Genomic DNA, 13933 nt, shown 5'->3' on the forward strand with positions numbered 1-13933 from the left:
TAAAATAACAATAAATATTTATGAAATAGTTGTATGTAAAAAATTCTGTTCACATAGCATTTTAAAAGAAAACACACTTTGAGCCTTATTTTTACATTTAAAGATGAGAATATGTAATTTTTAGTATGGACGAGAATATGTAATTTTAAATATGATTATGATTCATCATGAATCACACACAATCAAACCTGTACATTTTTTTCTAACAATTTTATAAAATCGCAAATTTGCTATGGATTTCTTAAAAGAAACATAATCGGATAATAAACTTTTATAAAATTTATAACAAAAACAAAAACAAAACTTGTACAAATCTTACAAGAACATTATAAGTTGGCAGTAATAAAAGAGCACAATATTTTGTCTGTAACAAATATGTTACTGATGATTTCTTGAACTTGTTATACTCATGTAATCAATAAATAACTTGATTTTAAAACATTCTCATTGGAAATAATTTATCAGGTGGACTAGGTGTTGTATCTGCTGGTCTTTCTGGTAATGGAACAACTGATGCATAGTACATTGGAGATGAGTCATCTGTCTCATTACCTTCTATACGTTGTATTGTAAGTGGATGCCTAAGATGATGATAGTCTCTTGAAGATGAGAGTGACAAACCCTGCTCTAAATCATCTAAAAGGTCTTGTTTACTTATAAATATTTCAGCCTGAAATAACAAATCAAAGTGTTAAAAAGTCATACAACAAAATGATTTTAGGTAGTACTGTAGAATACTTTATTTTCGCTTGGAATTTATTTTCGCTATTTTCGCTGAAGGGATGATTCCGTGAAAATAAAATCCAGCGAATATACTTTTTTTCCTATATTTCACATTAAACTCATCAAAAATCAGTGAAAATAAATTCCAAGCAAAATGCCCAAAAAGCCTTTTCAGCGAAAATTAATTCCAGCGAAAATAAAGTATTCCACAGTATCAGCATTGGTAAACAAGCCATGCATGGCACAGTCCCCGTTAGTTATCAAATTTAAGATATATAGTTTTGTTTATAGTATTAATATAGCTGGAATATAACCATGTCAGGAATATGATTTTTTAACATAAAAATGATTGACATTTGTATCTGATCCTCAAACAAGTACTTGACCATATTGAGAGATATTGCTCTGTGACAGCATTCAAAATCAGCCATTTTGAATACATGTATATATATAACATGATGTATAACGAATATATAAAATTTAAATATAATAAGTCAAAGCATTTAGAAGATATGGCTCTAGAAGCCCAATCATTAAAACAAAATGGCTGCCAGTCAGCCATTTTGAATCCAATCTGAAAAATAAAATGACGAGCATCAGGAACCCATAATGTCTAATGTATGTACCAAGTTTGAACGAAATCCACCCATAAATGCTTGATATTTGATGATTTTTTAGCACAAAAATGACCACCATTTGGAATAGGATCGTCAAACCAATATATCTGTTTATCTATGACATGATGTATAATAAATATTTTATATTTGAAAATACTATCAGTCAAAACAAGTTGGAGATATGGGTCTAGAAGCCCATTCATTAAAACAAAATGGCCACCAGACAGCCATTTTGAATCCGATCTGAAAAATAAATGATGTGCATCAGGAACCTGTAATGTCTAATACATGCACCAAGTTTGAACGAAATCCATCCATAAACGCCAGAAATGCTTGATATTTGATGATTGTTTAGCACAAAAAAGCCCACCATTTGGCCATTTTGAATAGGATCGTCAAACCAATATATCTGTCTATCTATGACATGATATATATTAAAATGTTAACATAATCAGTGAAAGCAAGTCAGAGATATGGCACGAGAACCACATTCATTAATACAAAATGGCCACCAGTCGGCCATTTTGAATCTTATCTGAAAAACAAAATTATTTGCATCAAGGTCCCATAATGTCTATTTGTATATACCAAGTTTGAACAAAATCCATCAGTAAACAGCCAAGAAATGGTTGATTTTTAGGATTTTTTAGCACAAAAATGGCTGCCATTCAGCCATCTTGAATCAGATCGTGAAACAAAATGATATGCATCAAGGTCCTATAATGTCTAATGTATATACCAAGTTTGAACAAAATCTATCTGTAAACAGCCGAGAAATGCTTGATTTTGATGATTTTTAGCACAAAAATGGCCGCCATTCGGCCATCTTGAATCAGATTGTGAAACAAATTGACGTGCATATGTATAATATCATGTATGATGTATGTGTGAAGTTTGATTGTGATTGGTCCAGGCATTTCTAAGATACAGATCAGGACGCACGCACAGACGCACACACGCATTGACATACGGAGGTCAAAATATAAGTCCCCGTTTTCGGACTGCGTCCGAACGAGGACTAAAAACACAATAACCCTTGTTCCATAAGCATGGAAAAAAGTATGAAATGAAGTTAAAACAAGTCATTGAAAATAACACAGTCCCTGTTAAATTTTTGAAAGTTCTCTTTGTGCTCGTCATATTAAAGCAGAGGGGTTGTCGCGAGCGTGTCCTTAAAATGTGAGTTTCAAGTGGCGTATGCAACAGAATGGTTATTTACATCGAAACACATGTTCCGTGTAGTAGTAATATAGCCAAAAATAAAAACAGCCGTTATTCAGCCATCTTTGATCTGATTATGAAACACACTGATATGTATGATGTATGTGCCAAATACGAATAAAAATGGTACATAAATTGTGGAAGTATAGTAGTAAGACCAAAAAGTCAGATGGCTGTCAATCGGCCATCCTTGACCAGATTTTGAAACAAATTGTCATGGACATGCATCCTAACATGTATAAAGTACATGTATGTGCCAAATTTGAATGAAAACTGACAGAGCACATCCAAGATACTGCATAAAAAAAACAAAAACAAGATGCCTGCCAGTTGACCATCTTTGATCCAATTGCGAAATAAATCATCATGGACATGTGCATATGTCCCACATAAAGTACTAGGCACATGCAAAGAATGAACGGAATCGGTCCAAGGGATTCTGAGATATGACTCTGCACAGACGAACGGACGGAGACCAAATTATAAGTCCCCGTTTTTGGACTTTGTTCGAACAGGGACTAATACAACTCATTAATTAATTGATGCATATATGTATATATAGTACTGTAGAATACTTTATTTTCGCTTGGAATTTATTTTCGCTATTTTTGCTGGAGGGATGATTCCGTGAAAATAAAATCCAGCGAATATACATTTTTTCCTATATTTCACATTAAACTCATCAAAAATCAGTGAAAATAAATTCCAAGCCAAACGCCCAGAAAGCCTTTTCAGTGAAAATTAAATCCAGCGAAAATAAAGTATTCCACAGTATATTTAGAGTTTCATCTCATTGCAAGTCAAGAGATACACATGTTCAATGATGTTGGGAGTGGCATTGGCATGAACATGTTATGAGTTATGGGATAGTTATGTCAGATTGTGAGAATTGATAATATGAACTGTGTTTGATTTAGTCATCTATCCCACAATACAATATGATTTGAAATTGCAATATGGTATATGGCTGCCAGTCACCCATCTTGATTGTGACACAAATCAACTGATATACTAGAACACGTAGAATCATCTGTGAACCAAGTTTTGACCTAGTTGGACGAGTTAAATTTAAGATATGAGCAGAAATGTGCAAAAAAAATGTGAAACTAAATGGCCAACAGTTTAATATCTTGGATTGGATTGTAACATAATCAACTTTTGTTGATCTGCTAGCACACAATTATTTGTGAACCAAGTTTGGATACAATTGTGTGAATTTGAGATAGAAGCCAAAATTGGTGAAAAAAATTGTAGATTTTTTGTCAAACAAAATGGTTGCATAGAATCCAAACAAATATCTGAAATCTTAGTAAAATAATATAGTGCCTCTGTACCAAGTCTGAATGAGCTTAGTAATTGTATTCTCCAGTTATAAGCAAAAATGAACAATGTATTTTTGAGGAACAAAATAGCCGCCAGTCGGCTAATTTTGGAAAAAAATCTGAATGTGAATAATGAATGTGCGCCAATATGCCAACATGTGTTGCCGATATTTCAAGTTAGAACAGAATCAGCCAGCACAACTTGAAGATAACTTTACACATATACAATGTAGGTTTTGGGCTTTTTGGGGGTCAATAAGGCTGCCGATGTATACTATCATGTATCAACTATCAGTCCATGAACTAATAAGCCCCAAAATGTTCTAGTCTGGCTAAAAAGCGACACACAGACATACTGATAGACCTTGCTACTAATTGGCTTATACAACTTGCATGTGTTTACAAGATTTGACTTGGTTTGAACCATTCCCTTTTTAATCATTAGTGGAAGATGCACAATCTCACAGTATATGCAACTTACAGATTGTCTGTGTTCAATTTCTGCTGCAGATGGCCATATAGTATCCATCTCATTGAGCACATCAACTGATTTATTCCTCTTTAAAATTCCATTATTAATTGTAGAGTACATCTACAAACAAAATATAAATATGAAATTATTTCATTTGAAGATTATTGAATTGTGGATCAGTGTTTTGCCCATTTCTCAGAAAAAGTTATAAATTGAAGGAAACATGATTTTACTGTTTGGAGCTGTTTACTGCAGTAGGACGTGCAAGAAAATAAAAATAAAATAATCCCTATTGCTCGGAAGCCTATATATACTCTACTTGGGCCTTTAGGATACAAAAAATCTCCAGTATGAGTCACACAAGTTCTATTTCCATTTCTTTATTTTAATTCCATTTTAAAACAATAACTTTACCTGATAAGTATGATTTACATCACCATTGTAGTTTATCATATTTTGACCATTGTGCTTCCGTGAAGACATTCTATGAGAGTTGTGACCATTATGATTCCTCGATTCAAAAGCATTAACACAGGTACTTTTTATTACATCAGTATCTGAGCTGTGAGATTTGTACTCTTTTGAAATTTGTTTGGAACTTGTTTCATTGACTGCATGTTCAACACTGGGTATTTTCTTAGATGATAAGGTGACGTCACATTCTATGGTAGATGCTGCAAAACAACAACATGTTTGTAACTTGACTCTAATTAGCATACTCAAACACAAATAAACACATGACACACCTTTCTTTTGCTAGAAAATCTTTCCAGACATTAAATGTTGCAGTTAACACTTTGACTATTTTTATGTGCAAATTGTGTGGGTGCATGCTGTTGGTACATATATACATATACGCTATCCCATCATCAACCAGGCCTGGTCGAACATAAGAACCTGTGAATCTGAAATATACACAAGTCTCTTTTCATTTACTTCTGAGACAGCTGCTACCTCATATCCCTCATCAAAGTTACCTTATAACTTGATAATTCAGTATGGCTACTGCATTTAAATAGCCAAATGGATATAATCAGTAAAGAAGTAAAGAAAAGCGTGACTCAGAAACTATCGAAATGAATGTGGGTGTATAACAACCACTGTGCTACTGGTTATTAATTTTGAAATTGCATGCAGACTTTACTAATTTGCACAGGTTTCACTATGTATACATGTCTGTTCTAAAAGTTCTAAATGGATGAAACAAGTCATTGTAAATGACATAGTCCCCAACATGTTTTAGTGACTCTGTCAAACAATGAAATGTCCTTCATAATTTCACTCATAAGCGTGCAAGGATATAATGTTCATTTTTTTCAGTTAAATAAGCAGTTCACACACCTATCACCTCTGTGAGTTGCTATGTACTACTTACATATTAACACTGAGTCACAATATATAATTTGTTTGGTATGGATTTAATATCATGGAAAACAGTGATATCACAGTTGTTACTATAATATTGTAACTGTAATACCTGTAGATGCATTTTCTTGTTTACTTGATTGATTAGATGATGAACCATGGCTGCTTTTCAGAGATATTACACTTGGAGGTGTACCCATCATACTGGAATGATACAAAGCAAGTCAATGTTAATGACACAGTCTCCGTCCAAAATGTTGTGATCTGGCATATCAATTTGATGCTGGTGATGTCATAAAGGTTAAATTGAAACCATTAATAGGAGATGGATTTGTAAAAAATTACAATTTAGTACTTTTACAGAGAATTAGACATTGGGCAGTCATATTGAATCAAATTACAAAAATAATGTTCATGTTGATGTATCTATTTGTATACTGTCTTTGTACAAAACTTAAACAGAAATGTTCATTGCATTCATGGGAAAGTAGGCATGGTATCATGAAAAACAAAATGGCCACCAGTCAGCCATATTAGTTTGAATCACCGAAAAAATATGACATGCAACTATAACCCAATATGTACGATCATCATACCAACTTTGATCCAAATTGGCATAGTCATGTAAAAAATGATGATTTAACGCTTTTACAGGAAATTTGGGCTTCGGTCAGCCATATTGATTCGAATCACAAAAATAATGTCGGTACAAACGTATCCCTTGGTTTACTATCTTTGTACAAAATTTAATGAGAAATGTTCATTGCATTCAAGAGAAAGTAGCATGGGTACCATGAAAAACAAAATGGCTGCTAGTCGGCCATATTTATTTGAATCACGAAAAAAAAAAATGACGTGCACCTACAACCCAATATGTATGATCATCCTACCAACTTTGATCCAAAACCACCCAGTCATCTCTGAGAAACTGCTGTGGACACGTTTAGGTATCAGAAATAGCAAATTTTACATCCAAAATGACCGCCAGTCGGCCATTTTTCTCCAATCATAAAGTAACTTGACGCGCATATGTAAGACATTAAGTATTGTCTTCATGTAAAGTTTGAATGAAATCCGTCAATGGGTGTCCGAGATATATCTAGATATAGATATACCTATGATTCATCAAGAAATGTCACTATCAATATCTTACCTATAATTCATCAATAGATGTCACTATCAATATCTTACCTATGATTCATCAAGAAATGTCACTATCAATATCTTACCTATGATTCATCAATAGATGTTCCTATCAATATCTTACCTATGATTCATCAATAGATGTTCCTATCAATATCTTACCTATGATTCATCAAGAAATGTCACTATCAATATCTTACCTATGATTCATCAATAGATGTCCCTATCAATATCTTACCTATGATTCATCAAGAAATGTCACTATCAATATCTTACCTATGATTCATCAATAGATGTTCCTATCAATATCTTACCTATGATTCATCAAGAAATGTCACTATCAATATCTTACCTATGATTCATCAATAGATGTCACTATCAATATCTTACCTATGATTCATCAATAGATGTCACTATCAATATCTTACCTATGATTCATCAATAGATGTCACTATCAATATCTTACCTATGATTCATCAAGAGATGTCCCTATCAATATCTTACCTATGATTCATCAATAGATGTTCCTATCAATATCTTACCTATGATTCATCAAGAAATGTCACTATCAATATCTTACCTATGATTCATCAATAGATGTTCCTATCAATATCTTACCTATGATTCATCAATAGATGTCACTATCAATATCTTACCTATGATTCATCAATAGATGTCCCTATCAATATCTTACCTATGATTCATCAATAGATGTCACTATCAATATCTTACCTATGATTCATCAAGAAATGTCACTATCAATATCTTACCTATGATTCATCAATAGATGTTCCTATCAATATCTTACATATGATTCATCAAGATATGTCCCTATCAATATCTTACCTGTAATTCATCAAGAGATGTCCCTATCAATATCTTACCTATGTTTCATCCAGAGATGTCACTATCAATATCTTACCTATGATTCATCAATAGATGTCACTATCAATATCTTACCTATGATTCATCAATAGATGTCCCTATCAATATCTTACCTATGATTCATCAAGAAAGGTCATTATCAATATCTTACCTATGATTCATCAAGAGATGTCCCTATCAATATCTAACCTATGATTCATCAATAGATGTCCCTATCAATATCTTACCTATGATTCATCAAGAAAGGTCACTATCAATATCTTACCTATGATTCATCAAGAGATGTCCCTATCAATATCTTACCTATGATTCATCAATAGATGTCCCTATCAATATCTTACCTATGATTCATCAAGAAAGGTCACTATCAATATCTTACCTATGATTCATCAATAGATGTCACTATCAATATCTTACCTATGATTCATCAAGAAAGGTCATTATCAATATCTTACCTATGATTCATCAATAGATGTCACTATCAATATCTTACCTATGATTCATCAATAGATGTTCCTATCAATATCTTACCTATGATTTATCAAGAGATGTCCCTATCAATATCTTACCGATGATTCATCAAGAGATGTCCCTATCAATATCTTACCGATGATTCATCAAGAGATGTCCCTATCAATATCTTACCTATGATTCATCAAGAGATGTCACTATCAATATCTTACCTATGATTCATCAAGAGATGTCCTTATCAATATCCTACCTATGATTCATCAAGAAAGGTCACTATCAATATCTTACCTATGATTCATCAAGAGATGTCCCTATCAATATCTTACCGATGATTCATCAAGAAAGCTATCAATATCTTACCTATGATTCATCAAGAAATGTTCCTATCAATATCTTACTTATGATTCATCACGAGATGTCCCTATCAATATCTTACCTATGTTTCATCAAGAAAGGTCACTATCAATATCTTACATATGATTCATCAAGAAAGGTCACTATCAATATCTTACATATGATTCATCAAGAGATGTCCCTATCAATATCTTACATATGATTCATCAAGAGATGTCTCTATCAATATCTTACCTATGTTTCATCAAGAAAGGTCACTATCAATATCTTACATATGATTCATCAAGAGATGTCCCTATCAATATCTAACCTATGATTCATCAATAGATGTCCCTATCAATATCTTACAAATGATTCATCAAGAGATGTCCCTATCAATATCTTACATATGATTCATCAAGAGATGTCCCTATCAATATCTTACATATGATTCATCAAGAGATGTCTCTATCAATATCTTACCTATGATTCATCAAGAAAGGTCACTATCAATATCTTACCTATGATTCATCAAGAGATGTCCCTATCAATATCTTACCTATGATTCATCAAGAAAGATATCAATATCTTACCTATGATTCATCAAGAAATGTTCCTATCAATATCTTACTTATGATTCATCACGAGATGTCCCTATCAATATCTTACCTATGATTCATCAATAGATGTCACTATCAATATCTTACCTATGATTCATCAAGAAAGGTCACTATCAATATCTTACCTATGATTCATCAAGAGATGTCCCTATCAATATCTTACCTATGATTCATCAATAGATGTCCCTATCAATATCTTACCTATGATTCATCAAGAAAGGTCACTATCAATATCTTACCTATGATTCATCAATAGATGTCACTATCAATATCTTACCTATGATTCATCAAGAAAGGTCATTATCAATATCTTACCTATGATTCATCAAGAGATGTCCCTATCAATATCTAACCTATGATTCATCAATAGATGTCCCTATCAATATCTTACCTATGATTCATCAAGAAAGGTCACTATCAATATCTTACCTATGATTCATCAATAGATGTCACTATCAATATCTTACCTATGATTCATCAAGAAAGGTCACTATCAATATCTTACCTATGATTCATCAATAGATGTCCCTATCAATATCTTACATATGATTCATCAAGAGATGTCCCTATCAATATCTTACATATGATTCATCAAGAGATGTCCCTATCAATATCTTACATATGATTCATCAAGAGATGTCTCTATCAATATCTTACCTATGATTCACCAAGAAAGGTCACTATCAATATCTTACCTATGATTCATCAAGAGATGTCCCTATCAATATCTTACCTATGATTCATCAATAGATGTCCCTATCAATATCTTACCTATGATTCATCAAGAAAGGTCACTATCAATATCTTACCTATGATTCATCAATAGATGTCACTATCAATATCTTACCTATGATTCATCAAGAAAGGTCATTATCAATATCTTACCTATGATTCATCAATAGATGTCACTATCAATATCTTACCTATGATTCATCAATAGATGTTCCTATCAATATCTTACCTATGATTTATCAAGAGATGTCCCTATCAATATCTTACCGATGATTCATCAAGAGATGTCCCTATCAATATCTTACCGATGATTCATCAAGAGATGTCCCTATCATTATCTTACCTATGATTCATCAAGAGATGTCACTATCAATATCTTACCTATGATTCATCAAGAGATGTCCTTATCAATATCCTACCTATGATTCATCAAGAAAGGTCACTATCAATATCTTACCTATGATTCATCAAGAAATGTTCCTATCAATATCTTACTTATGATTCATCACGAGATGTCCCTATCAATATCTTACCTATGATTCATCAATAGATGTCACTATCAATATCTTACCTATGATTCATCAAGAAAGGTCACTATCAATATCTTACCTATGATTCATCAAGAGATGTCCCTATCAATATCTTACCTATGATTCATCAATAGATGTCCCTATCAATATCTTACCTATGATTCATCAAGAAAGGTCACTATCAATATCTTACCTATGATTCATCAATAGATGTCACTATCAATATCTTACCTATGATTCATCAAGAAAGGTCATTATCAATATCTTACCTATGATTCATCAAGAGATGTCCCTATCAATATCTAACCTATGATTCATCAATAGATGTCCCTATCAATATCTTACCTATGATTCATCAAGAAAGGTCACTATCAATATCTTACCTATGATTCATCAATAGATGTCACTATCAATATCTTACCTATGATTCATCAAGAAAGGTCACTATCAATATCTTACCTATGATTCATCAATAGATGTCACTATCAATATCTTACCTATGATTCATCAAGAGATGTCCCTATCAATATCTAACCTATGATTCATCAATAGATGTCCCTATCAATATCTTACCTATGATTCATCAAGAAAGGTCACTATCAATATCTTACCTATGATTCATCAATAGATGTCACTATCAATATCTTACCTGTGTTTCATCAATAGATGTCCCTATCAATATCTTACCTATGATTCATCAAGAGATGTCCCTATCAATATCTTACCTATGATTCATCAAGAGATGTCCCTATCAATATCTAACCTATGATTCATCAATAGATGTCCCTATCAATATCTTACCTATGATTCATCAAGAAAGGTCACTATCAATATCTTACCTATGATTCATCAATAGATGTCACTATCAATATCTTACCTTTGATTCATCAAGAAAGGTCACTATCAATATCTTACCTATGATTCATCAATAGATGTCCCTATCAATATCTTACATATGATTCATCAAGAGATGTCCCTATCAATATCTTACATATGATTCATCAAGAGATGTCCCTATCAATATCTTACATATGATTCATCAAGAGATGTCTCTATCAATATCTTACCTATGATTCACCAAGAAAGGTCACTATCAATATCTTACCTATGATTCATCAAGAGATGTCCCTATCAATATCTTACCTATGATTCATCAAGAAAGCTATCAATATCTTACCTATGATTCATCAAGAAATGTTCCTATCAATATCTTACTTATGATTCATCACGAGATGTCCCTATCAATATCTTACCTATGATTCATCAATAGATGTCACTATCAATATCTTACCTATGATTCATCAAGAAAGGTCACTATCAATATCTTACCTATGATTCATCAAGAGATGTCCCTATCAATATCTTACCTATGATTCATCAATAGATGTCCCTATCAATATCTTACCTATGATTCATCAAGAAAGGTCACTATCAATATCTTACCTATGATTCATCAATAGATGTCACTATCAATATCTTACCTATGATTCATCAAGAAAGGTCATTATCAATATCTTACCTATGATTCATCAAGAGATGTCCCTATCAATATCTAACCTATGATTCATCAATAGATGTCCCTATCAATATCTTACCTATGATTCATCAAGAAAGGTCACTATCAATATCTTACCTATGATTCATCAATAGATGTCACTATCAATATCTTACCTATGATTCATCAAGAAAGGTCACTATCAATATCTTACCTATGATTCATCAATAGATGTCACTATCAATATCTTACCTATGATTCATCAAGAGATGTCCCTATCAATATCTAACCTATGATTCATCAATAGATGTCCCTATCAATATCTTACCTATGATTCATCAAGAAAGGTCACTATCAATATCTTACCTATGATTCATCAATAGATGTCACTATCAATATCTTACCTATGTTTCATCAATAGATGTCCCTATCAATATCTTACCTATGATTCATCAAGAGATGTCCCTATCAATATCTTACCTATGATTCATCAAGAGATGTCCCTATCAATATCTTACCTATGTTTCAAGGTTTTTTTAATTTTTTCTCTGACTTCAGCTAAGTAGTCTGGTGAGGCAAAGAATTAACCTAATATTAGTCATAAATTATTGATATATGCCCTGATCCCCAAATTGTCACATGCACTTCAGTGTTATTTCAAATGGTATATGCACATCAAGAATTGTTTCTTAAACAATGGCATATCTAAATTTCTAGAAGTATTTATTTATCTTAGTAATATTATTTTCAGATATAATCATGGGTTCTTTGTGTATAATGCTTGTGTCTGAGAAATTCAGTGAACTATACTGGCAAGCCAGAATTGCATTTAGCATTTTAATGATGAGATGTGAAAATTGAGAGGCATTGACAATATATTCTGTGCATCTTTATTACTAATGGACCCCTTCTTTTACTAAAATAGGGGTCCCTCTCTATTATTAAGGGTCTAAAAAGCAGAATATTAAGGCCTGCTGGCATGCTATCCAATAATGTTTTGAGAACACATAACACAAGCTTATACGATATGGATGTAATTTCAAACATTTTCTTGGTAAATTTAATATTATGAATCGATCAACTCAGAAGCAAAATTTAACTTGCAGAATGCAAATGAACATAGAAAAAAAATAGTGCTTTTAACTATTTTCTTATTAACATAGTAAAGTATGATGACTTACCTCTTCCTGGAAACACACTTCCAATATCTACATGGGATTTTAGTCTATTAGCAATATCTTCCATAGGTATATCCTTTTATAATAAAAAGGAAAAAACAAAACCCAATTATAGTCAATTATAGTGAAACATGTTTATTATTATGTATATAACCACCTTATACCATATACTCATTAGAATAAAGAATGAGGCTGGAAGAAGTGACAAATAAACATATTGGCAATATTCATGTCATCTGGCTAAAATAACAAAATAACATTACTGTATTAGAAACTCATGTGCTTACACAGAAATGACAGTGATGTATCGATGGTCAAAATATGTCATAACCTAATAATCTAATACAACAATTACAACTTTTTTGTCTACATGCGCTTCTATTGGAGACACACAATACAGCAAATATGCTAATTGGCTATAATTTTCAGACTCATCTTTCAGAACTTAGAACTGCAGTGATATCAGTCACTATGAAATTCAGATTGCAATTAAAATTTCACATAACAAACATATTTAGATAAAGATTTTGAAAATGAGGAAATTATTATTATAAACAAAATGCAGAAAAATATAACATGACTTACAAGCGGCATTTCCTGAGATAACTCTTTGGTCTCAATTTCCATTACAGCATCCATATCAGGACAACTTTAAGGCAATGATATTTCAGTATTACAATTACCGGTACTTTGTTTTATTACAAGTTGGCATCTTGTCAATTTCTAGCAAAAGTACAACTACTACCGGACTCTGCTGTAAATTCACCCATCCGAAAAATCGTCCTGGGCGGTTTCACGGCTGATGGGCCCTTATTTGGGGTTCAAC

General features: G+C 32.3%; 1 protein-coding gene across 1 annotated transcript; it reads right to left on the reverse strand.

Moving 5' to 3' along the window:
• Window positions 1–433: 433 nt before the first annotated feature.
• Window positions 434–13729, reverse strand: LOC146750358 (uncharacterized). Its single transcript, XM_085496458.1, has 6 exons — window positions 13693–13729; window positions 13111–13183; window positions 5833–5924; window positions 4770–5029; window positions 4365–4475; window positions 434–670 (listed from the first exon to the last, which is right to left on the reverse strand). The coding sequence occupies exons 3-6, from the start codon at window positions 5921–5923 to the stop codon at window positions 434–436; spliced, it is 699 nt and encodes a 232-aa protein (XP_085352584.1). The 5' UTR covers window position 5924; window positions 13111–13183; window positions 13693–13729.
• Between the last annotated feature and the right edge of the window lie 204 nt (window positions 13730–13933).

Source organism: Saccoglossus kowalevskii, chromosome 1 (genome assembly GCF_978046115.1).
Source record: "Saccoglossus kowalevskii chromosome 1, keSacKowa6.1, whole genome shotgun sequence".
NCBI classification, from domain to species: Eukaryota; Metazoa; Hemichordata; class Enteropneusta; family Harrimaniidae; genus Saccoglossus; species Saccoglossus kowalevskii.

What these genes read in the sequence shown, in the direction of transcription:
- LOC146750358 (XM_085496458.1), bottom strand. Translation starts at nt 5,923, where the DNA reads ATGATGGGTACACCTCCAAGTGTAATATCTCTGAAAAGCAGCCATGGT. An exon ending in ACAAGAAAATGCATCTACAG is followed by an intron (nt 5,030 to 5,832) that starts GTATTACAGTTA and finishes GTTGTTTTGCAG; the next exon opens with CATCTACCATAGAATGTGAC. An exon ending in ATGTAAATCATACTTATCAG is followed by an intron (nt 4,476 to 4,769) that starts GTAAAGTTATTG and finishes TTTTGTTTGTAG; the next exon opens with ATGTACTCTACAATTAATAA.